General features: G+C 43.4%; 2 protein-coding genes across 2 annotated transcripts in view; one reads left to right on the forward strand and one right to left on the reverse strand.

The window, feature by feature from the left end:
* RDH10 (retinol dehydrogenase 10) overlaps window positions 1-17,821 on the reverse strand; it is a 27,585-nt gene extending 9,764 nt beyond the window's left edge. Inside the window, exons 1-2 of the mRNA XM_029222765.1 lie at window positions 17,280-17,821; window positions 15,393-15,628 (exon numbers count right to left, since the gene is read on the reverse strand). Coding sequence (XP_029078598.1) covers window positions 15,393-15,628; window positions 17,280-17,568 — 525 coding nt within the window. The 5' untranslated portion in view covers window positions 17,569-17,821. The remainder of the gene's footprint in view (window positions 1-15,392; window positions 15,629-17,279) is intronic.
* Window positions 17,822-19,126: 1,305 nt separating this feature from the next.
* Window positions 19,127-22,412, forward strand: RPL7 (ribosomal protein L7). Its single transcript, XM_029222766.1, has 7 exons — window positions 19,127-19,297; window positions 20,095-20,203; window positions 20,479-20,645; window positions 21,172-21,309; window positions 21,402-21,511; window positions 21,840-22,049; window positions 22,348-22,412. Exons 1-6 carry the CDS (start codon window positions 19,284-19,286, stop codon window positions 22,046-22,048), a joined length of 747 nt encoding a protein of 248 aa, XP_029078599.1. The 5' UTR covers window positions 19,127-19,283; the 3' UTR covers window position 22,049; window positions 22,348-22,412.
* Window positions 22,413-27,094: the final 4,682 nt, after the last annotated feature.

A 27,094-nucleotide genomic window follows, 5' to 3' on the forward strand; every position in this document is an offset into this window, starting at 1 on the left:
AGGAAGGAAGGAAGGAAGGAAGGAAGGAAGGAAGGAAGGAAGGAAGGGAGGAAGGAAGAGGATATTCAGACAGACACTGACATTCCTATGAAACATGCTTCACAAGTTTAATATCTCCATAGCTCCTCGGGGTTCCTCTTCAAAGCACTGGGCACTTTGAAAGATAACTGTAAAGGTCATATTTATAATATAAACAAGAACTTCTTAAACAGAAGTGTGACTGGACACAGACATGACATGTCATATCTTGAGAAATCTTTGAATGTTAGGTTTACGCCAAATTAACTCCCAACAGTTCCAACCCTCCAGATCATTCTTGGTGCTCTTAATGACAGACTGCAATGCAGAGCCCGCAGCTGCACTGTCAGGACAAATTAACCTAAAGTTAAACAAAAGAGAACGTGAAGAAATGTGGTATCCGGCAAAGGCCGGCTTTTGAAATTTCAAGACTGACGACATTTTAAAGGTGTAGGTAAAACACTCAGAATGTTTTCCATATTTGCAAGCTATTCAAGGATAATGGATACTAAGGGGAAAGCAAAGTTAATTCCTCACAGTTAGGAAAAGGCCTCAAACTCTATTTTTGTCAATTCAAGAAAAGGTATCTTTTCAAAAGAATCATCTTGAAGTGTTTCTCTCATTTGAATGTCCAAGAAACAGAAAACTTTCATTTCTAAAGGGGACCAAAAATCATATTACAATGGGAAAAGGCTTAACACCATGAGCACATGTACAGTACAGTTTTCTGATGTATTTATGTTTAAGGATTTTCAGAATCTCCAAGTAGCAGCAACATATATGATCTGGAAAAAATATGATCAAGACTCCATTGAACAAAGAACGTCTAACTGGACATCCCTATGGTACCCCTCCAAATGGTTCAGCGACTCTCCTTGGTGTTTTGCTGTTTCCGCCTGCTGCTGTGAGAGTAACTTATCTTTGTCGGAATCACAGAGGAACATACTGCTTATTTACAAGGCTAAAATGACATCTGGTGGCACTCTTCTATGAAAATTCAGTCACTTCTCCTGGAAAACGATGATTCAAGAGTACAAACTACTGAAGGTGCTGAAAATACAGGGAACTGGGCTTAAAAGGCTATTTAATAGGGTTAATCATTAGTGTGCTCAAAGATTAAAGAAAGGGTGACATACTCCCAAGCTAATCTGGGAAAGGCACCTATGGCTAAGTATTCTTAACCCAGTAGATTTACAGGTATCTGCTTAATCAACGTACTGAGCACCAAACTCTAGAAACTTCACTTTGACCACAGAAAGTGTACCTTGAAATTTTTCATTACAAAACTGTCTTCAACTAGGAAGTAAAACCCAAATCTGTATTTGTTAGCAATAAACTGACTTTAAATACTTTAGTTGCAGTTGACAGCACAAATTCTGAAATTCATGTAATTCGATGACGGCTTTTTTTTTTTTTTTCTTTCCTATTTGGGTGTGTTTGTAGAGACAAGAAAGGTCTCCAGACAAATTGTGCAACAGAGCCCCAAGATACTGAAACCTGCAACGACTCTCAGACTTAACAAAATGTTCATGAAAATCTCTACATGCTTGACACAAAATGTTCTCTCTTTAGCTATAAGGAAGAATTTGTCATAAACATCAAATTCATATCAATGTTACATCTACTGTCCTTTTTGTTATTTTGAGGCCACAGGGATTGGTTTAACATTTAGAGGCATCAGCAGTTAATGCTTAACGCACATGCGCGAGTATACTCCTACAGTTGCCCTGCAACCAAGAAGCTAATAAAAGAGCGAGGCTTTTCAAATGAACACCTAGATGATGACACCATTAGTTATTCAGCAAAAATAAATGCTTCATTACCTTGCCTTCCCACTGTTAAAACATGGGATGAATCTACCCCAAGGCAGCAACTCAGATATCAACACTCCCTGACACTTCGGAGTTCCCTGTGCAGAAATACCAGAAAGGAGGGGACTTAAAACTCAATCTGTCTGGAAAGTACACTGGCCTTTAGAGTCCAGAAACCACATGGTCCTGACTGTCAATCACTTAACCTTCCTTGTTACTTGACCTCTCTTGGCTTAACTCATTTGTGAGACAAAAAGGAGATCTCCAAGGTTTCTTAGCTCAAAAATGTTACGACGGCTTATATCCGATAATTCGTTCTTTCTTACCACGTGTTCGATACACAAGTCGTAACACAGAAGTATTAGTTGCCTAAGACTTTCATAAATGACTCAATAAAGTATCAACTCCATTAGTGCAGTTCCCAGCATCTGGTGAGCAGTAAATATCTATTCATTCAACATTTATATGTTGTCATGGCTGTGCCTTTTAAAATAATGCAATGTGAATCCACGCCTCTTACATGTTAAAAAAAACTACAATCATCGTTTTTCTGTCTTTTACTTGAGTCCATGGAAGCTCAATGTTTTAAAAGGAACGATGACTGCTGCACACTGGTTCTGAAAGGCTGCTTTCCCTGACCCTCCCCCGGCTGAGTCCTAGATGATCAAAGGAGTGTTCCCCAAGCCCCTGACCCGATTTAGTAACTCTTTACAGAATAGTGAAAATAGCCCACAAAATTGCAGCCAAATAGTCTGCTAAACAACAGGTTGTCATTAATCCCTCTGCTTTGCCCCAAACTCAAATCACATCGCGGAAACTGTAATAAAAACAGACCTTCCACAGGGCAGAGGCTTCGGTTCTGCTCGAGTGACTGGCAACTACTTCCATGAGGCATAACCACGTGCATGTGAGCTCAGCCACTGCTTAGGCCATCTGAAGTGGCAGGACCCAGCCCGCGCCCAACCCAAAGGCCACAGCCCAGCAAGGCCCCCGTGATCCCCTTCCGTCACCCTTCGTATTTCATCTGTGCAAAGGGTTCAAATTCTTCTCTACTTTCCAGGGTGCTTACTGTGGAGGCTTTATAGAAAATTAAATCTTTACCTGAACTCCAGATACATAAAATCAAGAGGTTACTCCTGAAAACTGACTTTATTCTTAGGCATGCACTATAACTTAGAACTTACTGTGTAAGGGGGTCTACGAGATACCTGGATTGTGCTAGGCGTTGTTAAAAAAACAAAACAAACAAACAAAAACTTTGCAAACCTCTTAAAGACACTGAAGGATTGTAAAAAGCCACCTTTTCTAGAAATCAGTTCTCAAACTATGCTACACATTGGAATTATCTGGGGGAGGTGCTCCTTCTGAAGCCCAGGCATACCCGGGAGGGAATCTGGCCGGGGAAGGCGACACTCCCCAGGTGACTTGACTATGCAGCCACGTTTGAGAGCCAGTGTTCTAGAAGAGAGCATCTCAGCCTCAGCCCCATGGACATTTTGTGCTGGGTAATTTTACATTGTGGGGACTGTCCTGTGCGTTGTACAGTGTTTAGCAGCATCCCCGGACTCTACCCACTAGATGCCAGAAATAACCACACTAGTTCTGACAAGGGGAAATGTCTTCAGATGTGGCCAAATGCCCCTGAGGGGAAAAGAAGCCCATGAGAACCACTCTTTAGAAGGAACGTGAACATTAGCAAATCAAGTTCCATATAGTCCCGTGATGATTTTTTCTAAGCTCTAAGTCTCATATTGTAATGACATTTTCTAGCTTTGCAAGACATTCTAGGCTTATAAAAATTTCACATCTTAAATACGGACTCAAAAGCCCATTGTAGTTTACACGCCAATACCTTCAAACCACCACTCTACCACTAAATTCAGAAATACCATTGAAGGGAGATAATGCTGACAATCTGCAGGGGCTAGGAGCAGAGAAGCAGGGTGCACAAGAGGCAAGGTCTCTGCCCTCCTGCAACTTATTTCCAGACAGCTGGTTGGTCCTGGGCAGGAAGAACATCTCTCTTCAGTGCATAGCCTTGACTCTGTACCATGATGTTTATGGCTTTGGAAACTCCATCCTGGGCACAGCAACCAAGGGGGATAGTGAGCAAGAGAGCACCTGGGCTCCTCCTTTAACAATGGCCTGGAACCCAAATAAAAAACCAAAAACAACACCTAGACAAGGCAGACCCTAGAGTGCATGGTCTAGTATTTTCCTAGTCTACAAAATCCCTAAAGGGCTAATTAGCTCAGGGAATAAAATAATAATACAAAAAGAAAGCAGAGAATATTGAGAAAGTGGGAAGGGAAATACGTGCTCAAGAGCCATTTCTCCTCAAACTTTGATGTGCACAAGAATTACCTGGGATCTGAATCAAATGCAGACTCTGATCCAGTAGGTCTGGGAGAGGAGAGGGCCTGAGAGCTTGCTTTTCTAACATGCAGCCTGATGGGGTGATGCTGTTGCTGCCATTCTGGACCACAGGCTGAGCCTAAGGTTGTAGCCTGAGCCAGGTCATGTCTACTCTAAACCTCAAGTGGCTTCAGATCAATTTCTCCTAGAAATTCAGCAAGTAAAGGCAGACTAATTTCTCTGCCCTCTATCCTACCTGTGTTCTCTGAACCACAGTATTTATTAGGGGTTGAGAGGCCCCATTCTCCACTTCCCACATCCTTTCCCCAGTAATGTTTATCAGACAAATGCCAGTTCAAATCGATGCCAAGATCCCTGGGAGCTTTGTACGGGCAACTATGGGAGTTTACAGACTGACTGTATGTATATTTGCCTTGGATCCATTTTTAGCACTAGCAAGCCCCTCTGCTGTGGTTTGAATGTTTGTGTCCCTCCAAAATTCATGTTGAAACCTAATGCCCAATGTGATGTTGTTAGGTCAGGAGGGTGGAGCCCTCATGAGTGGGATAAGTGCCCTTATAAAAGAGACCCCAGAGAGATCCCTCACCCCCTTCCACCGCATGAGGTTACAGCAAAGACGGCTGTCTACAAACCAGGGAGTGGGTCCTCACCAGACACCACATCTCCCGGAGCCTTGACCTTCGACTTTCAGCCTCCAGAATTGTGAGCAATAAATTCCTGTAGTTTATAAGCCACTCAGTCCATGGTAATCTGCTAGAGCTGCCCAAATGGACTAAGACACCCCTGACCCCATTAGAACAAGCTCTCAAAAAGAGACCTAGAAGATTTCAAAATCCTTCCCCCTTACTCACAGAGGCTTTGAGGGCTTAGCTTTCAGGACACGGAATTTAGACCCTTTTAGCCTCAGCATTTATTTACCTTTTAAATTTTCCACATTTACCTTTCTGAAGCTTTCACGCTTTGGTAAGCCTGTGAGAAAACCCTACCTAGGAAAAAGTTACCCCTTTAAAAGTCAGATACTTGGGCCACAAGTTTGGACACCATCAGCTGGCCAAAACTGCACAATTTTGAGAATCCATGATTAGCATTTCCAAAGCAAATCTCGTGCAGTTACCTGGAATTCTGCTCTCAAAAGAATATTATGTAACAGAATAAAGGTTTTATATTTTCCAGGGGATAAGCTTAAAACAAACAAAAGCCTAAACTAAAACCACACTGTTATTGCCATTTCAGTTCCAAGTATTTATAGAACTTTGTTCAGCCAGTCTTTGTAGAAGAGCCCTTTTTATTCATTACTTTTTATGTCTGTCCTGTCAATGTTGACATGCAAACTAGGAAGAGAAGGAAGCTGAGTGACCAAGGATACACCACACTCTTGTCAATGAAGTAACCATCTCAGACACAGACCATGGAAAATTACAGAAAAGGGACAGAAGAACACATGAATTGGGCTTTGGTAATAAAATTCTAGTGTGGTATTGGGTCTTTAGAATTTTACATGTTTGTCTAGTTTATGGAGCAAACTTTCCGGGGATATTAAGCTAGGATTAATTAGTCATTGCTAAACTAACCGTGCTAATAAAAAAAAAAAAATCAACATTTGAAGGTGGATTCTTACATTATACCACAGGGCACAAGCATAAGTGACTCCTAGGAGAATCTACCAGGAGCTTTGAACATGTAGCCCAGATAAGTATTTTTAGAGCTTCTAAACTAAGTCCTAGGCTGAGGGTCTGGGTCCTAGCTTCTTCCTTCCCCAGTGGTGACCTTAGGCAAGTCCCATAACCTCTCTCGGTTTGTTTCCTCATCCATAAAAATGGGGATATTGTCTCTACTTAATTCAGAGTTGCTATGAGGAGCAAATGAGAGAAAAGTGTTTATGAAAGGGCTCTGTAAAATTTAAGTGCTATGTAAAAGTAGAGTAAATGTACCCAAGGCTAATTAAGCATATATTTATAGGCTATTTGGGTGAGAAGTGCTATCTATTTTTGGTTATGTCGTTTCTTCAAGTTCCTGCAATTCCTGGTTCTTACTATGTACGGCTCGCAAGCCTCCCTGCCCTCCACGTAGTGTCAGACCACACTTCCGGCAAAAACCCAGGACCTGACCACTAGAAGCAGCCTCACACACACAGGGCTAACAGCCGCTTCAGCTGCCTGCCCCCTTCCTCCGGAATCCTGGGAGATGCTGGGAAACCACCGACACTTTCCAGTAACACCACTTCTCGAATCCTTTTCTTTAGTTCTACTGGGGTCAGAAAATCAACGCTTAAAAATACAAGTTACACTGCTTGACGGAGAAGAGTCCAGCAAATGCAAAAATACTAAAAGTTAGTACAGAACTATTTAAAAATAATTTATTACACCTGATGTTTCTCTTTCCCAAGAGATTGTAGAACTATCCCCATTTTAAAAAAATCCTTGAGAAATCAGCAGGGGGCAGTATGTTAATTACAATTTGCAGGTGGGAAAAAAATTCAGGCTTTGAATTTTAAGTTGCACTTGTCCTCAAAATACCCATGTGCTTACATAAGTTACACCACAAATATTTTCCCAGTTACACTGATTTGGAAGTGTTATTTTGAGCCCCATTGTTTAGAATAACACTAAGAAGCTGAACCGTGTTAATATTCAGAAATTCCAGTACTAAGCCATTTGAAGGAAAGGCAAGAAATTCACATTTTTGTGCAAGCAGCAAATGAGAAACACTGTGGTTTCCCCAAACCCCCCAAACGCCAATGTTCACGATGTTGACACCGTTGTCACCTTTCACACATCTTTGCGCGATCTTTGAAAGTTTCACAGACCAAGTCACGTTGTGTTTCCGAATGTGAATTCACCGTAAGTGGCTTGTCAGTTGGGCTCATTTGACAGCACTCAAGGTTGCAGCAGTAATTGCCCTTCCCTGTTAAATATTCTAGCAGCACTTGCTGCGGTGTTGAAAGTTTTATCATCATTATGAGAGGATATTTTTTTTTCCCTGTGGTTCACTTAATTTTAGCTTCAGAGCATTTAGGAAAATGGTCCCTGACAGGTGTGAACTTGAGTTTTGAGGGAATTGACAAATAAAGTAAAAAAGAAAGAAACTCAAGAACGGGCCATGCTGGGTAAGAGCAAGTAAGAGATGTTGGCATCCTTCTGTTGGAAGGCATGCCTGCCAGTGCTGTGATGGTATAAGCCTGCGTAAACCCAGAGGTCCAGGTGACGGGAAGCGGCTGGCCAAGTGCGTCAGGGTAAACGAGATTAGGTCCTAAGGCCGTACTCTGACAACCTGTACTCTAAACAATGGTCTCTGAACAGGGTTAGGTCACAATACAGGGAGGTTCTCTAAGGCGGCCCTATTACGGGGCCCAGCTGTATGCTTTACCTGTCTACCATACATTTTCAAAGAATGAATTAAAAGACTCCATCCTCCAAGTTATTTTCTGGTTATGCTTACAAGGGGTCTCCGCCTAAAAGGAGTTTTTAGCTCAGTTAATAGAACTATAAGAAGGGGTTAGTTCTTTGAATAGCTAACTACTGATAGTAACTTCTGAGATAAGAAATCAACTAATTAAACCAAGAGAGATTCACACATTTTAATCTGATTCCTAGAGTAACAGGCTCAAAACATTGGATTTAACCCATTCAGTTGAGGCAGGGAATAGGTCCCTATTTCTTAAGGACTATCAGTTTGTCATACTCCAAAGATCAACGACAAAAGGCCCTTTATCTCGGGACAATTACTGGCTGTGTGCGGAAGGAAATAAGATACAAATCCACCCTGCCAGCACACCCCCTAGTGGAATTTCAGCATAGTACAACTTGGGGGTCCAAAACCATCCCGGGGATTTAGGACTTCACACAGGCTCAAGTGCACTTTTCCAAGTGCAGTGTCTGTAGCTGCGCCAAGGTCAGGAGCCTCCTTCCCTGAGCGCTCCAACACAAGCTAGCAAATCACACACGTCCTCTCTGCATCCAGCCACGCAGGCAGACAGCGGGGTTAGACAGAGGCAAGTTGCCTACTTATCTTAATTGAAATAGGCTTTAATTTTAGTTTCTGAAAGAACTAGAACAGAAATTTTAGATAAATCTGCTATTAATATTCCTCAACTCAAGAAAAAAACTTAAATAAAAAGGGGTTTCCTACTTTAAAAAAATCATTCCACCTTCCCAGTGAGGTTATTAAACTGCTTGGAAAGTGTTTTCTGATTGTCACATCTTAGGCATGTTCAAGTTACTCAAGTCAATTCACTAGAATTTGCCAAAGATCTTGAAAAATCTGAAAAATGGTTAGGGTAAAAACAAACGTAAAGAAAAAGAATAAGTTGAGAATGTGAGCAGTTAAACATTTAACCATAGGGTCCGTAGCCCTCCTCAGGGCCGCAGTGACCCGATCACACATCAGATCCAGTGGCTGAGGGCTCTGCCGGGCATTCTCCACTCAGTCTTTCTGAAAAAGCTCTTCCAGCAGTGTTAGTCTTAGCGCAGGTTAACGGATGCTTCCACTTTGACATGCCGTATAGATTAATTTCTACCTGGGCAGATACTGGATAAAGCCCTGGATGTAGAAATAATGAAGGAGAAAAGAATACCAAGTTTGCTTCCAGGAATCAAGATAAACAGCACATAATCAAACAAGAGAGGCCCATTCCCTGAACCAGGAACTTGACACTATTCTACAGGGACTGCCCCCTTAATATATAAAGACACTATGAAGTCAACATGAAAAGATTTTGAATGTATTCGTTTTTCTTTCTCAGGAGTAGTGATACATTTTGTCTGAACTATTCAACTTTTGTCTCCCAGTAAGACAGGACCCAAATGGCAGAAGAGCTGAGTGTGCCGGGCCCCTTCAGGCCCAGCGTGGTGTCCAGCCTGGCTGGTGTTTACAGTCTACCAGGGGGTGTAATAGGTGATGAGCTTGGAAGGCAGGTGGAAAGCAGCGTTGGAAGGCCTAAGCTGCCATGCTCACAAGCCTGGACTTCACGCTGTGAACAATATGGTCACACAGGGCTTGGGGTAGGTTCTAGTCAGCATCATCTTTAAGCAGGCATATAACAAACTCAAATCTGCTTAGATCACCCTGGGTTGGAGAGCAAAGGCTGGAAACGGGAGAGAAGTTCAGAGATTCTTTGTAGAGACCAGGCAAGAGGTGAAAGAAGCACGAAGGAGGATGCGGGAATGGAAAGGAGGGGGTCAAAGTACATGATAGCAACAGATCAGTCAGGATTTGGTGACCCATGAATGTGTGCGGGATGGAGAATTAAAGACACTGATGATGTTTCCAAGCCTGGTACTGGCCACACCAGGGAGTTCAAGAAGGGGTGAAGAGGAATTCGTTCAGTTTTGAGGCTTGCTGGTTTTAGGGAATGCGTGGAAGAGCTGAGACAGTTGTATGAACTTGGGAACTCTTAGAAATCACAGTTGAAGCCACCGAAGTAAACAGATTACTCAACTAGAGGTGCACAATGAGAAGAGGTCTGCGCATGCCGTACTAAACAGCCATCGTATCTCGGAGGTAGGGAGGCTAAGAGGATTGGGAAGACAGGAAGAGAAGCAGGAGAAAGGGGGCTTATCATGGAAGCTAGAGCACCAGCGTTTCAAAGAGATGGTCAACAGGCTCACGTTCTGTAGAAAGGTCACGCCACACATTAGATTTGGCCATTAAGCAAGCCCCTGCTATTTTTTCATATGACACTGGTTACTTAGCAATATTTTCTAACCAACTCAGATAACCAGACACAGATTACAACATTTATCAAAGGTGTTGGGAAGATTTTTATAGGATGGCTCCCTGCTCACACCAGTTATGTAAAGTGACAGTTTATCATGTCATAGATGTTTATTTCTAGTAGCCCTAGATTTGGGTCCAGCATGTAATATATCAAATATAGAAACTTAAAGCTCAGTGAGCATGTGATCTTATTTTACGTTAGGAAAGAAGGCTGTGAAATGACCCTGATAGGTATAGAGCTCCAAGTATCCACGCAGTTGCTATCTAAAGAGATGTTTTACTCGGTTTTTAACTGTGACCGTGAGAATTAATAAGATAAAGTATGCTGACCCTATGTCAATTTACAGTTTGGTTCAAGACATAAAAAGTTTATTTCTGAAGCTCAAACATTTGATTTTTATGCATGTGAATTCATTTAATAACAAAAGCCAGCTCTAGTACAAACTTGAAAATACACCATGAATTTCAAGTTTTTAGTAGGGAAAACAATACTCTATAGAATTCTTAATATTATGCTTCGGAGGAGGAAGCATCAGTCAAATAATTTTATAAGAATAGAAATTTTTTTTTTTAAATTCTAAATCTAAGAAGCCTTGACCACAACTAGATTTCTCTAACCAGAGAACAGAGGAATATAGTATTTGAGATTAAAAACCAGTAAATCACATAAGAACTTAAACATTAATGATTAGGGACCATTCATGAGATATTAGGTACAACCACAGCACTAATGTCTTTAAGTGCTACATTACTCAGATCTAGCTGGTGGGCTTTTACTTTTCCTGGATGGATTTTAACTAAATAGACTTTAGACACTTGGATATAGATAAATGCCTAATTCAGTAATTAGTATTTTAAAACTGTGAAACCTTTTAAGTTAAGTGGTCTATTAATTAACTACCAATTATCTTGTCTGACTATCATATCAATAGAAGTAAATTACCGACTAGCAATTTGACAGATTTAGTCCTTTACCATGCAAAACTTCTTCAGAACATAAAAGGCCTGGAGTTAAATGCTTTTGCTTCCCCCTTTTGGTTAATCGGGGATCAATTTGCTGCTCTCGTATAAATGTCAAGTGCAGCTCTTTGGTCAAAAAGGATCTACAGATAAACTTTGTCTTAGAAATGGCAAGCAATGATTTTTTTTAAGATTCCTCTTAAAAAATAACAAATGAAGCAATACTTAATGTTTTGGGGGAAACATGTGTTTGCAGTTGCTATATGGAGGCCAACTCTCCATATTTCAAAGGATACTAGAGAGGTATTTTCAAGCTTTTGCATCTCACCCAGATACAGAGAGAACCTGAGTGGATTGTTTCTGTGACTTATGCCAAAATTCAAGTGCACTATATTGTACACATTCTCACGTTCTTGTCCTAACTGTGAATGCTGCACAACAGATTATGCTGATTAGAACCTACCTCAAATCTATCACTTCTTGACTGGTGACCAAGAGAAGGTTCCTAGGAGAGCTGCTGGTGATAGGAGAACACTGGATGATAAAGTAACACAGCAGACTGGGGGCTGTGCAGAATAATGCCAAGTCCTGCAAAAGCTTCTAATGTGTATGCAAATAGGTTCGAGGTTAAGAAGCAAGGAAGGAACTGCAGCAGGAATCCTCTCCTTGAGGCTCGGCCACTGGCAAATATGAATGACTGCCATATAGTCAAATTGAGCTGATTCAAATTGGTCTATCAGCACCAGCCTTCTCAAAGTCGCTAGCCTCGCACCAATGAGCAGAGTCAATATACTATCGTAAAAAACAAGCTTACAGGTAGGGCAGGGAGAATGGAAAAGTTGTGGAGGAAAACAAAAGGAGACAGACACAATAACGAATGTGAGACAGCCTCACTTTGAGATCCTGTCAATCTTATGCAACATAAGGCTTACCCTTTGAAACTTCAGAAGCCAGACCCATGTGAGCATTCTCTGAATAGGTCACCTTCTAAATATTTAAGCAGAAGCTTAGCCTATACTATCAAACATTTACTGAGTGACTAGGAGTAGAGTTTTGTTCCTGGCAGGGGAAAACAAACAGACGGCCATAACAAACTGCCTACAGACAGCTTGCCATCTACTTGGGGATCTCAGGGCACAAAGAATCAAAAGTTACACCAAAGAGCACATACTATGCACAAAGGATGGGGGAGACAACAAACACTGCGAGAGATCAAGGGAAAGAAGAGGCAAGTCATTTAACGGCAGCTTCGTCAGAAAACAACGGGTTGCACAAGATGGTCTCTAAGGATCCCCGCGGCTCTGATAAGCAAAAATGCCAGAAAAGGGCTGGAGTGGGGATGGAGGTTATATGAAGAACTTGAGCCAGGCCTCAAAAGATATGCGGAGCGGAGAAGTGGGCCTTCCAGGCTGGGGGAGTGGCACGAGGCATGGTTCAAAGGAGGAGCCCCCATAGCTCTTCAGTGAACGTCCGCATGGTTTCTAGTTCACTGCCTATGACTTTACCTCTGGGTCAGGATCAACACTCTCTTTATTATGTTATGAACACAGACACCAACTGCTACTTAAAAGGCTGGTTAAAGATGATCTGTTCAAATGATGAACAAGTCTTTGCTCAGCTGATCCACTCTTTAAAATGTATGGGGCAACTTCTTTTCCCCACCCAGATGCAGTAAAAAGACATGCTGTTTATTTTTTCTGGAAGGGAAAAAGCACATGCCAATACATCTGGGAACAGTTACCATGAACATTTTCACCTAAGGGGACTACTGGAAGGGAAGCTGAATTCAGGTGGTAACTTGTACCACTTAAACCCCGCCCCTCAAAACACACAAAATAAATCACTATAAAATTATAGTAAGTCTTCTTTTAAATTTTGGTTGCTAGAGCTCTTCTTAAAAGGTCTGTAAGTCTTGGCAAGAAGCCAGAAATTCCAACTCTAAAATGAATTTTTTGACTCAATTTAGAAAATAAATTCTTAAGTTTAGATGCTTAGGGGAAAAACAGCTGGAGAATTCAGGAGCCTCCCATATTTTAATATGAAGTGACGTCATTACTGTCAAAGCTTCCAAGAACTCCCTAAATTGATGTTAAGAGACGTTAAGCAACATCTCTAAGCAAAGTAAGGACTCTGAGAAGGTGGTATGTTCCTCCTTGGTATAGAGATTCAGGTCCACAGTAGTGTTTTTCGTTGGAAATTTGATTTAATTTTCTACTTAGAAGTATATCAACTGATGTGCATTTTCAAAGCGAAAGCAATGGATTTTCTATGCTTAATACACTCTAATTAGCTCTCTTTTTATAGGATGTCTAGCAAAAAGAAGCTTCTTTTCTCTTACAAGTACCTAACTGCTTGTAAGAGCAATTGTATGGAGTTTGTATGGAGTTTCTTTAAAAATCTCGTTATGTTTGGGACTTCCCTGGTGGCACAGTGGTTAAGAATCCACCTGCCAATGCAGCGGACACAGGTTTGATCCCTGGTCCAGGAAGATCCCACATGCTGAGGAGCAACTAGGCCCGTGTGCCACAACTACTGAGTTTGCACTCTAGAGCCCACGAGCCACAACTACTGAGCCCACGTGCCACAACTACTGAAGCCCACGCACCTAGAGCCCGCGCTCCGCAACAAGAGAAGCAACCACGATAAGAAGCCCACACACCGCAACAAAGAGGGTAGCCCGCCGCTCGCCTCAACTAGAGAAAGCCCGCTCGCAGCAACGAAGACCTAACGCAGCCAAAAATAAATTAAAAAAAAAAAATCTTGTTATGTTTGAAATTGTACAATTCAGCAAAATATTCATGCAGAGAAGGTAGGCAAGATGGTTAAACTTCAGAGTATTTTGTGTAGGTAAAAGTTCATATTTTGGAAACCATACATCATCTCAGTCAAAGGTTATTGGAAAAAAACAATCCTGGTGTTGGTGGTTCATAACTAGCTGACCGACGGCTGGATATCTGTTTAAGGATGACAACCTGACTGAAATCAGCTGGAGTTTCTCTGGCAGCCTCATCCTTACCAGGCTTTAAATACGAAAACTACAGTCTACTTGCAATTTATGTGCATCTTTTATTTCAAGTGGTGGCTGTTTGTTTTACTCAGAATTTTAAACACACAAGATTCTTGATACACTGTATTGCCAAGTTTATTCTGTTGTGCTGGCTTTTACTCACCTGATCCACTCCTTTGTCACTTGCCGCCTGTTCCTGCGGACCCCACGGCAGCAAGGACTTATATTCAGTTCCCCACCCCCGGTGCACACACACACAAGCACACTCAAAGCCCTCCAAACTGTATTTGGTAACCTCCTATGCGTTTAAAACATAGATATGAGTTAGCTCATGTCATTTAAATGTTCATTTCTAGAGCTTTGGAAATGAATTAAATAAAGCTCATGTTTAAAAATACAACATTAAAATAAGCTTCTTCCAGGGGCAGAGAAATGGTTTAATGTTCAAGGAGCAACATTTGAATAAGTACTTCTATAGCTAGATTAAGTTTTTAAAACAGTTGCTAAAAAATTAATGAGGTTTAATGTGACCTATTTAGGAGAAACAGTTCTTTGTTGTGTTCTGTTAGAAGGCTAAGCCGCCTATGGGAGAGAAAAAAAAAGAAAAACAACAAACCTATTTCCTCACCCTTTCTTTATTGGATCCTACCTGCCTACAAAAGAAAAGGGGAAATACTATGGGGGAAGAAAAGCAGAAAGTGGGTCAAGAGTGTACAGTTATAGGGGAGAACTTCACACCTACCATTACTGAAGATAAATTTAGTTGCAAAACTGGGGTTAGTTTTGCCCCCAGAGCAGAAGGCCCTCCCCTCTCATCTATTTAGATGATGTAATAGCTCTGATGATTAGAAGCCGACATGGTGCATGTCCCCGGTTTGCCAGGTCTCACAACACCCCTGCCCTCTACATAGGGACTCTGTGGTCCTATCAGGGTGACTTCTGTTCTCCGAAGAGACGCATCCTCTAAGCTGAGAAAGTGCTGAGATATACCCCAACAGGACAATGTCACAGACCCTGGGGACAGTCAATGGATGGTAAAGCAACTGCCAGGGTGGCCTGGCCACTCCCATGGGACCACAAATGCTGGTCTCAGAATCTCTGGCACTTTCTAAAATGTGGCTGAGCAGTAATTTGGAAGCCTAAACTCTGACTTTAGGAATTCATAAGAACAACCAAAGTTTTACAAACTCAACAGAAAGTAAAATAAACAAACCCAGGGTTTTATGCTCCCTCTTGTTATTTTTATGGCAATCTTCCAAAGTAGTTCAAAATGTTCAGTCCTCTACTCTCTCCAGAAATACTGAATTGGAGGAGGAAAAAAAAAGAGAACAACGATTTAATAGTAACCGGCATACATTGTAATTCACCGGGGGAGGAGTGAAGTGGAAGTAAGCTTTGCGGTGAAAGAGTGCAGGTGGCTTTCAGGCTGGTCTCGAAGTCTCGCTCCCTCCCAGCCTTCCTGCTGAGTAGGGCCCGGTAATAAAAACAAGCATGTTTATATTTACCCAGAAGTGTGCGTGGCAATTGACCATCATGGTTCTCTCAATGAGCTCATCAGGACATTCCAGAAGGTGATGCCCAGAGACCACGCCAGCATTATTGACCAGGACTGAGACCTCGCCAACCTCCTTGCGGACCCTCTCCGCTGTCAGGTAGACATTCTCTCTCTTTCCCACATCACAGGTGTAGGTAAAAACCTGCAGGTTACAGTGGGGCAGAATTTCTTCCTCACCATTCCCAGCTGTCCTCAGAAGTCCAGATGAAGAAAAAAAAATGGAACAGAGAAGGGATTGGGGGGGTGCAAAACATGAGTCACGTGGCCATCAGTAGGACAAAGATCACACAAAACAAAAATCACTACAGTGAGCTTCAAATTTCTAACACCGTAAGCCTTGCCAATGACAGAGCTTACAGCTGCCTTCCTCCCCCAAAAGTCTTTGGGAATTACAGCAATTTACTGGATAACTCTGCTTAGGGGAAAATCATGTAATTGTGACAAGCCCAATACAAGTCAGACCTCATGGGATCGGCTTCCCGGAGCTAAAGACACCTGGAATGAACTGATCTCAGCCCAGAGAGTAACACCCCCTCCTCCCAAACACATGCACTACACACTCCTCTTTTTGGGGGAACAGTGGCCAGAAACAGCTCTTACTCTTTAGTATGTGCACCCTCAAAATGGAAACTCATCTCAAGGTTCACAAATCAAAATTGTAATTAATGATCTGAATTCATCCAAAGCCAAGAAATCAACCAAGTTTCTGATAAAAAAGTGGGACTCACACTGGTTTGGTCTAACTGGAGTAGCTGAACTCCCCAAAGAAGCATTCTTATATAAACCAAGTTTACAGGTAAATATGCAATTTTACCATATAAGAACTCAATTTAAAAACCAAAAAAACCTTCCCTGGAAAACAACGACTGTTCCCTTTTAGGTTTGGGCAGGGAGCACAAAAATCTCTATTTGCTACCCTCTTACCAATGGTGAAAACATACTAGTTTTGACCTTCGATTTTCTGACCTAAAAGGCAAGTGCCAATCATTTTGGTGACAAATGATCAATATGGGGGAGGGGTGGTGCCCAAGTTAATCTTCCAGATATAGTTCAGTGTTTTCCCTGGAAACGAAAAAATTGTCAAAAAAGCAAGAGCCATTACCAAATCTCCCAGACCCAAACTTATGGTCAGTTACGGTCTCCGCTTTGGCTTAAAAAAAAAAAAAATCTCAGATTCAGGTTAGTTAATAAATATCCAGAAATGCAGATTTCCTAAGGTTATCAAAAACATGGAATGAATTTTACAATAGGGCTTGAATCCTTCAAGCGTTTTCCCTTAAGAGAGGAGGTTACCTTTCAATCAGGCTGAGTATGTAACTAAAGTACTGACTTGTCTCTGGTGAAACAATGTTAATTATTTTCCCGTGGCTAAAGTTATAGTGAAATCATCAATGCTGCCCTAGTCTCAGCAGTTCAGACCGCAGTAACATATACACATGCATCAGTAGAGTCTGAGAACAACTTCCCAAAGACACTAGTTTCCCGTTCGCAAACGAGACTGAGACGTTTCTTTAGGATTCAAACCGGTGGTAACAAGTTCCCTCGCCTTCCTTAGCCTCCGAGGGCTTGGGAAACCCCACAGCCGTGCTCCAAGGGACAGGACCTCCGTTAAGACAAGGCTTTGGCGCACTTTCTCCCTTCTAATACAGAGGTGATCGAGTTCCTTTATTAGGGGACAAATTCTACTCGCAGAGGACCGGGCTGGGGTGGGGGTGAGGGGTTCTCTTCCTCGAGAGCAGGGTTGACCGTGACAGTGGGGTTTCGGGGCCCTCCAGGGTAGGGCGCGGGGGTGGGAAGAGGCTTGACCCAACAATGCTCGGGTGCAGGTCCCAGTTACCTTGCAGCGCCGCGGCGTCCGCCGCCTCCAGGTCGCGGTAGATGTGGCGCACCATGCCCGCCGTCTCCTCGTTGCTCTGAGTGTTGATGTCCCAGAGCACCAGCAGGGCCCGGCGCCGGGCGAACTCGAGCGCGAAGAGGCGGCCCAGGCCGCTGCCGGCGCCCGTAATGAGGCACACCTGGCCAGCCACGCTCTTTTCCTTGGGCCGCACCAGCCAGCGCGCCGCGGCCAGCACGAACGCCCAGAGCACTTTAAAAGTGACCACGAAGAACTCCACCACGATGTTCATCGCGACGTCCGGGGCCCCGCACGAGCCCAGCGCCCGCGTCCGCGCCCACCCCGCGCCCCGCAGCCCCCGAGATGCCCGGGGGCGCTTGTCAGAGCTGCTGGGACCAGAAGGCTGCGCCCCGCGCCCGCCCCCGAGGTGCCCGCCGGGATGGAGTGCGCAGCGCCGCTCCCCGCTTGCGCGGGGCCACTCCCGCCCGGGCTCGGCGCGGTGGCCCCGGGCTGTGCCCGCCGCGGCAGCCGCCCGGCTCGACGCCTCCTGCCGGCTGCCGCCCGCCTGTCCCGGACCGCCCGCGCCGCAGGCCGGTCCCGCTGCAGCGGCGGTGACAGCCGCGAGTTAGGCGGCGCGCGCTGCTCTCATGGCCAAGCCGCCGCCGCTGCCGCCCGAGCGTCCCCGGAGCCGGCGCGGCGGCTCCCTCTCACTCCGGGGGAGGGGCGCACAGCGGAGACGGCACGGGCCGGCCGGCCGCCGCGGGAGTTGTCAACTTGATCCAAGTTGCGAGAGGGTGGAAGAGTGGGGTGCGGGGCAGCGGGAACGCCAGGAAGGGGCGACTCGCTCGGTGCAGGAGAGCGCTCCCCAACGTCTTGCAGCTGCCTCCGCGGTCTCGTGTCCCCCTGCCCTGCACTCCCCGCGGCTGTCACTCGGGAACCGGGCTCCGAAGCGCAGCGCCGCTTGCAAGTCGGAGCGCTCCCGACCGCCTCTGAGAAGGCTCCACACTCCGCGCTATATAACCCGCGACCGGGAAGAGCCGGCGGCGGCATCGGCCCTCCCTCGGCTCGGCCCTCCCCGCCCCCGGGCGCACCCCGCCCCCGGCCCAGCCCCCCGCCCGCTAGCCGCCCGCTCGCCGTCCGCCGAACCGCGGCGGGGCAGCCCCTCTCACATGGCCGTGGCCGCAGCCTCCAGCCCTCCTCGCACCTCCCTTCGCGGTTCACGCCCCCTGCCGTGGGGTGTCCCGGCCTCCGCCTGCCAGACCGGACGGTCGGCAGTGCCCCGGCCATCTTCCTTTGGCCGTCCGCTCCTCGCTTGTCCCCGTCTCGTCACTTTCGTTAACCAGGGGGCTCTGGGTGGCCCCGCCTGCGATCAGGCGCTGCGGAAGACAGCCCTGCAGGCTGGAGGAACGAAGAGAAGGACCTCGGCAGCGCGGCAACGGGCGTGCCGGTCTTCTACTGGGGTTGGCAAGGAGCCGAGAAGGCGGTCAAAAGCCGGCAGCAACTTCGAATCGTAGGCTTTGGAACGTACGCTCAAAGGCTCTCAATTTCCCCGGCTGGAATCACCACCGCCGTGGTTCCCTACCGACCCGGTCAAGCGTTGCCCTCCCGCCAGGCGGGCCGTGAAAGTGATGCATGCCGGGATTTGTAGTTCGCGCCCCGGTCGCGCGTCATTTGCATATATTACTGGGTAGAATTCGAGCCGTATCCTGTCAACGCAGCCCAGGGATTAGGACCCCGAGTAGTCAAGGTATCGGCAATCTTTGCTCTCATCATATTGGTTAAAGAGTCTAACCAATGCATTAATTTTTCCCATACAGATTTTACTTGAAACTTGATCGTAAGAGGCTGAATCAGGCAGTTCTTAATTCTGCTTCTGCAATACGAGTTCTCAGTTCTGAGTTTTTTTCTGGCTTATCCTGGGACACCTATAAGTCTTGGGGCTTCACGCTCGCCGTCTTTAAGTGGAACAGCGCGCATGCGTTAACTTCCTCTTTCCCGGCTGGAACCATGGAAGGTGCTGAGTAAGTTTCTCCTCGTCCTCTCGAGAATCCTCCTCCATCCCCGAAACCAGAGGCTTTTGTCTCACTCTCTCTCGTTCCATCTGTAACCTGTCTCTCTGTCGACTTACCTGTGTGTTTGTGAGGTTGTGTGACACTCCTGGTGGTCTTAGGCTGAAATGGGCTTCAGGAGGCCTTGGGGCGGAGGTTTTGGAGTTACCGGGAACGAGGTGTGAGAGCTGAATATGTGCGGAACCGACAGGTTGTCCAGTCTCTCGTCTTTTGAAGGAGGCTCAGAATCTCTGAATGGGGTTCTTTTTCCTTAGCTGGCATTTGTCCGAAGCGTCCCTGCCGTCAGGTCTCTGCTTACAGCATATGGAGTTTGAGGCTTGAACCAGGGTTGTCGTTGGGGGTTTGTTTGAGGTTTTTTTTTTTTCTTTTCTCCTTGAGACTCTTAAGTCCTCTTAGACTCACACTCACTAATAGTCTAGGGATCAGTGTCTTGCGGCAGCCTTTTACTCTGCACGGTTTGCTATCGGCATTTTTGTTGTCGTGGGACCCCGGGAGTGATGGTAGATTAAATGTGAACTTGTTATTTTTGTGACTCGTTTAAAGAAAGTGGTCCGTGTTAAAGGTAAAGATTACTGGCATAGGAATTTCCTAAAATCTGTATCTTACACCATAGCACGCTACAGCGGTTAAAGAAAGGTGCGTTTGAAGTCAGTGGTGATAGTAGTGTTAAGAGAGAGCGCTCAGTACAGAATGGGAGTGCTGGCAGTGCTGTGAGCTTTCTGAATTAACGCTTTGTCTGCTAATGTTAGGGAGAAGAAAAAGAAGGTTCCTGCTGTGCCAGAAACCCTTAAGAAGAAGCGAAAGAATTTTGCAGAGCTTAAGATCAAGCGCCTGAGAAAGAAATTTGCCCAGAAGATGGTAAGTAAACTTTTTTGAGGCACCAAGTTAAAAGGCCCTACGATTGAAAATGAGGTGAATGTTTTTAACAAGGCATGTTTACTTCAGCTGCTGTACCAGTGAGCGCGGTTAGCTTAGAACGACCTTTCCAAATGAAGTTAGTTATCTCCCTCTTGCGATGTTAACTCATATTGTGGTGAGACAGCTTCAAAGGAAGGGTTTTCTTGGAAAGAACTGATACTGCTAGTTGTGTCTGGGAGCTAAAAAGCAGATAAACAACTGATGTTGGTTTTCAGCTTCGAAAGGCAAGGAGGAAGCTCATCTATGAAAAAGCTAAGCACTACCACAAGGAGTACCGGCAGATGTACAGAACTGAGATTCGAATGGCTAGGATGGCAAGGAAAGCTGGCAACTTCTACGTACCCGCGGAACCCAAGTTGGCATTTGTCATCAGGATCAGAGGGTAAGTTCAGTTTTTACTGCATTCCGGTTTTCGAGGGAAAGCTACACAATCCCAGTAAAATTTCACAGTACTTGTGGGGACCTTGGCTGTAAAACATTGGAATGAAAATATTTGGTTGGTGAGGAGAGTAATTTAGTGATTGTAAGCCCTGTGCCCAAAGCATCTATCCATTCTCGAATTGAGCGCTTGAGTTCAGTGTCCTGGAGATTAACTTCAAAAGCAGTTAAATTGGAGCCTCATAAGTGCTGTGACAAAGATGTATGCAAAACTAGAAGTAATAAGAGTGTTAGGGAAAGTTGTAAACGTGAAAGGTATGTGTCAAAAGACAGTTTACTTGCAGGGGAGGCAAGCTGGCAGAGGTAATAGAATATAGCTAACTAAAGGGAAAAGTGGTCTTTGTAACATGAGAGGATTTTTATTTAGGTGTGACATGTGTTGCCCAAAATTGTAACAGTTAGTTTCTCATCTTTTACTAGTAAAAATTCTGATAAAAGCTAAATGAATATTTTGTATTTTTTCATTGCAGTATCAATGGTGTGAGCCCAAAGGTTCGAAAGGTGTTGCAGCTTCTTCGCCTCCGTCAGATTTTCAATGGCACCTTTGTGAAGCTCAACAAGGCTTCAATTAACATGCTGAGAATTGTGGAACCATACATTGCATGGGGGTAGGTGTCTTTGATTTCTGTTTGGTAAACTGGCAGGTGTTTTGACAGTGATAGTCTTATTGGGTCATTTATATCTATATTTCCATATTTAGGTACCCAAACCTGAAGTCAGTAAATGAATTGATCTACAAGCGTGGTTATGGCAAAATCAACAAGAAGCGAATTGCCCTGACGGATAACGTGTTGATTGCTCGATCTCTTGGTAGGTTCTGCCTCTTTGGGGAAAAATTATTATTATTAATTATAAAAGCTATTGTATCAGACAAAATGATATTTTTTGGCATCTTGTGGCCTGATTTTTCTCACTATTATGCATCTTCCTTTATTCCCTACAATATTTATGAAAAATGGAAGGTATGATTTCGTTGGCTTGAGCTGTATCTTTGTAAATAAAGTCATGTATTTCCTTCTTTGTTACTTTACTCTTGATTTACTTCTAATTCTTTATGTCACAGCCTATCTTAATGCCTTAAAAATTTAATAGTCTCAAACAGTTTTAGTAACTTTAAATCATCTTGATTTATGTTCAGGCAAATACGGTATTATCTGCATGGAGGATCTGATTCATGAGATCTATACTGTTGGAAAACGTTTCAAAGAAGCAAACAACTTCCTGTGGCCCTTCAAATTGTCTTCTCCACGAGGTGGAATGAAGAAAAAGACTACCCATTTTGTAGAAGGTGGAGATGCTGGCAACAGGGAAGACCAGATCAACAGACTTATAAGAAGGATGAACTAAGGTGAGCAGCTACATCCTGAAAGAAGTTTACTTAATACTGGAGGAAAAATGACTACTTTGGTAAGGGTTTGGTTTGAGTTCTAAGCAGTATTTAGTGGGGCGGGGGGGGGGGATCAACCATCATATATGATCGCAGTTGGTTTGGTTTCTCCTTTTGAGGACATTTATGGAGAGAAGAAAAAGCCTTTTTTTTCTTCTTACTTAATAGTGGAAACTGAATTGGTGTTTCTTATAACTTCCTGGTTTATGTTAATTCTTAGTTATTAAGGTGTTTAATGGGTTTTTTCCCTTCCTTTCAGGTATCTACCATGATTATTTTTGTAATCCGGTCAGTTAATAAACAGTGACTGCTCTCAAATTGAAATGTATTGTTGTCTTGGTGACTTTTTGTTATCTTTTCTCAGCCGTCCCCTAACTATTGTGGCAAATCTTGGTGTGACACAGTTAAGTCAGATCAACAGCCTGTTGCGTGTAAAACTTAAGGTCCAGTTTGTATCTTGTGAAAAACATTCCTGGGGTTTATTGAAGATTTTCCTGTATGAAGTCCTGATTTTTCACTTTTGAGTTGGCCAAAATGGGTCTATTCTAAGAAAGCCCATTTCACAGGCCTTTGTGCATGAGTAAAGGTTCAGTTTACAAATAAAAATCCGTTGCTGAAATTCCATTTTCTCAGGCTTTGGCTTGCCTGTAAAGTAATGAGTAAATGTGTCGTTTTCTTTTTGCATTTCACTTTTATGTTTTTGCATTGCATCTTCTACCCATACTTACGTGAGTTCCTAATAATTCCACTACACATTGTGTATATCAAGAAGGAAGAAATGAAATGTGCCCATGGATGCAACTTATTAGAAGCACCTAAAGAACTCATGAGAATACTAGTGAACAAAAACTTGAAATAGAAAGGCTTTTATAAATAACATTCCCAGTATGTTTTTATGTATCATCTCACGTAGGCTAGCAAACCTGAAAGTTTTAAGTGTAGTGTAACGGGAAGTACATAAAATAAAAGTAAAAAGGTTTATGATTCTCACTGATTGTGCCAAGGGTATGATGCCGTATGAAATAGATGCCCTATTCTTTTGATTTTCTTGCACCAGAATCATCACTTTTTAGTATTTGGAAGTTGCTAGACAGATACATTTAAATTCTTGGGTGTTGGAAGCTATTTGGATTAGTGAGTTTAGGGTCAGTGAATCCTGGAGGGAAATCAAGGTTATTAGTTTATAAAACCAATGTTACATGTATACATGTCTACAGTGTTTTGCAAGAAATTTAATATCTTGGTAAACGGATCAATGTATAACAAAATCATACATTAATCTCTTGGTGGAGCCTAAAAGTCTTTAAGTTTTGAAATTACCTGTTTTGTTTTACTGCTTTGGTAGGTAACTACACAGTATAGCCTACGAGTCTTTGCACAACCAGTATTCCGAACGGTAGGAGTGGCTCAGAAGAAAACATGTAATTACTGTAATAAAGTTGTTCAGGTGGCATATTGCTAACTACCTAGGCATGTAGGATTTGGAATAGTAATAGAAATGGCATTCTATATATCAGATGGTGGTATTTAATAATGTTTTTTTCAAAAGAATTAACTTTTTAAGAGCAGTTTTAGGTTCACAGCAAAGCTGAGTGGAAAGTACAGAGTTCCATTATACCCTCCTGCCCCTAAACAGCCCGTCTCCCCCACTCTCAACATTGAGTGGCACATTTTTTGCAGTCCATGGATGTTGACACATCATTACCCAAAATAGCAAATACTGGTGAAGCTGGTGAGGGGGATAGGAAGATCTGTAGGTATATGGAGGGCAAAGAAACAGTGTTTGGGCTGTACGTGTCCTCTGCAGACACGTTTTCAGTCCTGGAAATTCACTGTCCACATAGTTTCCGAATGCGGCTAGAGGACCAGAGGATAGGGAGATGTATGAGAAAGTTTGGAAGTGGGGTGGACATCTGGGAATATGGTAGATAACTAAAGCAATGGGAATAAACAAAAACATGCTGTCAGGTGACAGTTACAGCTGTCAGAGTAAATTGGGATAATCATTTGCCTTCACAGGATTGTAAGGATTAAAACTGAACATGAGAATATTTTGTGAACTGTTAGAACCTGTTGAAATGCACCTTAATATCTTATTTTACTTAAAAATCTCCCCTGAAAGTGGTGTCACTTTCTACAAGAGATCATCCACATCCACTAGAAGGCTAACCAACCTCTGATGAAAGTCTGGGCCACCCAGGTTCTACTTATACAAAGATTCACTTCACATAAGTACATTGCCTTTTTGTACCCTTCAAAGTTCCAGCTTTGTTAGGTCTTCCCCTAGCTACCCTAGTTTAGTTGTCTGTTCCCGGTGTTTCCTGGTCTTGCTTACCTTTGAAGTTTCCTTTGTGGTAAAGTGGATTAAGAATGCTGGCTCTGGAGCCAAACTGCATGAATTCATATCCAGCTTCCACTTAATAGTTTGAACCATTAAATTAACTTCATCTCTGGTTCCTTACCAGCAAAATGGGGGAAATAATAGTACCTAATTTCATAGGATTTTAGTGAAGACTAAATATGTCAGGTCATGGAAAATGCTTAGGGCAGTGCCTGGCCCAAAGTGCTAAGTAAATGCTGTCTGCTGTGTAACTTGAGCACTTAGCAGGGGTGTACAAAGGAAAATAGCCTCTGCTTTCTTGTGTTAATGGGCAAGATAGACTTAACACAAATATAAGTGCTACACAAGGATGTCTGGGATGGGACAGATTCTTTTTTTTTTTTTTTTTTGGACAGATTCTTGAAGTGTCATTGGGGACCACCTGCAGGGGGAGATTGACAACTTTCTGTTCCAACTGTTTTCCTTTACAGATTTGGTATCAAACTAGCCAAAACATACACGTGCCTCTCATTCAAGTGCTCCCTTCTCTTCAGCAGTTAACTTTTTAAGGTGGGCTTTTTTTCATCCTACCCAGTACCTGACATAACTTACAGTAGGCACTAAGTATTTGTTTTCTATCACTGCTGTCACAAATTACCACAAACTTAGGTGACCTAAAACACAAGTTTCTTGTCTTAACAGCTTTGAAGGTCAGAAGTTCGAAATCAGTTTCACTGTGCTAAATCAAGGTGTCAGCAGGCCTTCCTGCCTTCCGAAGCCTCTAGGGGAGAATCCGTTTCCTTGCAGTTCCCAGTTTCTAGAAGCTGCTTACAATTCTTGGCTTGTGGCCTCTTCTCCATCTTCAAAGTGTAACCTGTTTCCATCCTTCCATCATCTCTGGCTCTGATCCTCCTGCCTCCCTCTTTTATGGACTTTTGTGATTATGTTGGGCCACCCAGATAATCCAGGATAATTCCCCATCTCAAATTCCTTAATACTGAATATAAGTACATCTGCAAAGTCTACATAAGGTAGCATATTCACAGGTTCTAGAAATTAGGGCAGGGAGATATTTGAGAGGGCCATTCTTTGATCTTTAATTTATGGCTCCCAGCTATATTTTTTCTTGTTTCTCAAAAATGAAAAGCTTCTAATGTACGGTCTTGGCACTTGAAATCTTGTGTCTGGAACACTCAGCCCTGAGGAGGTCTGTGTACTTGGCTTTTTTATTCTGGATAAAGATCTCTGACATCTCTTCATGTAACCTTGTTTTTTGTTTTTTTATAGTATCTTTTACTATCAGAAATCATTTTTCCATTTACTTGTTACCTGTTACTTTTCCCAGCCACTCAAGATTTGAGTATCAGGTTTGAGTCTTAGCCTCCTCTATTCCAGCAGTTAGAGAACAATGCCTAGTGCATTGCAGGTCCTTTGCTTTTTTGATTGAGTGAATCAAGCCTTTTATGGACAATAGCCATTTAAAATTTTGCATCTCCAGTGTTAGCACATTTTAGTCCTTGGGTGTTTGGGTGGGGAATGGTGAGAGGAGGAGTGGAAGCTTATGGAGATTAGATAGATATTGTTTTACTCAGGAGGACTTGGGAAAATGAGTTTTATCGTGTAGGGGTAATAGTATGTGAAAATATGTTAGAGGAATACAGGAGATGGTTCCTGCTGTTAGGATTAGGAAGTTTCACAGAGGAGGTCGAATTTGGGCACCTGTTGGTAGAACAGCATGAGCCAAGGCAGAGAGTTGGGTAAGTGTCAGTGAGGGGTGTGGTAGCCAAGAGGAGGGGACAGCAAACTCAAAACAGACCGATTTAATAAACATTTGGTCATATATTGAGGGCTAGTGTACACTTAATCCACCTTATCCTGGGTGGGTGGTTCTCCACTGTGAGTGCAACTCCAGAACTGAATTCTTCATTGGTTTGGGGATGGGCCCAGGCTTTTTCCCTTTAAAGTCTCCATGTGATTTTTTTTTTAAACATCTTTATTGGAGTATAATTGCTTTACAATGGTGTGTTAGTTTCTGCTTCACAACAAAATGAATCGGTTATATATATACATATGTTCCCATATCTCTTCCCGCTTGCGTCTCCCTCCCTCTCACCCTCCCTATCCCACCCCTCCAGGCGGTCACAAAGCACCGAGCTGATCTCCCTGTGCTATGCGGCTGCTTCCCACTAGCTATCTACCTTACGTTTGTTAGTGTATATATGTCCATGCCTCTCTCTCGCTTTGTCACAGCTCACCCTTCCCCCTCCCCATATCCTCAAGTCCATTCTCGAGTAGGTCTGTGTCTTTATTCCTGTTTTACGCCTAGGTTCTTCATGACATTTTTTTTTCTTAAATTCCATATATATGTGTTAGCATACGGTATTTGTCTCTCTCTTTCTGACTTACTTCACTCTGTATGACAGACTCTAGGTCTATCCACCTCATTACAAATAGCTCAATTTTGTTTCTTTTTATGGCTGAGTAATATTCCATTGTATATATGTGGCACATCTTCTTTACCCATTCATCTGATGATGGACACTTAGGTTGTTTCCATCTCCGGGCTATTGTAAATAGAGCTGCAATGAACATTTTGGTACATGACTCTTTTTGAATTATGGTTTTCTCAGGGTATATGCCCAGTAGTGGGATTGCTGGGTCATATGGTAGTTCTATTTATAGTTTT

The sequence above is a fragment of the Monodon monoceros genome, unplaced genomic scaffold, assembly GCF_005190385.1.
Source record: "Monodon monoceros isolate NGI ecotype Baffin Bay Population unplaced genomic scaffold, NGI_Narwhal_1 Super_Scaffold_14, whole genome shotgun sequence".
Taxonomy (NCBI): Eukaryota; Metazoa; Chordata; class Mammalia; order Artiodactyla; family Monodontidae; genus Monodon; species Monodon monoceros.

Bases quoted from the DNA above. Each gene is read 5' to 3' on its own strand.
- RPL7 (XM_029222766.1), top strand. The intron at 20,646-21,171 runs GTAAGTTCAGTT...TTTTCATTGCAG, and splicing joins TTTGTCATCAGGATCAGAGG to TATCAATGGTGTGAGCCCAA. The intron at 21,310-21,401 runs GTAGGTGTCTTT...TTCCATATTTAG, and splicing joins GAACCATACATTGCATGGGG to GTACCCAAACCTGAAGTCAG.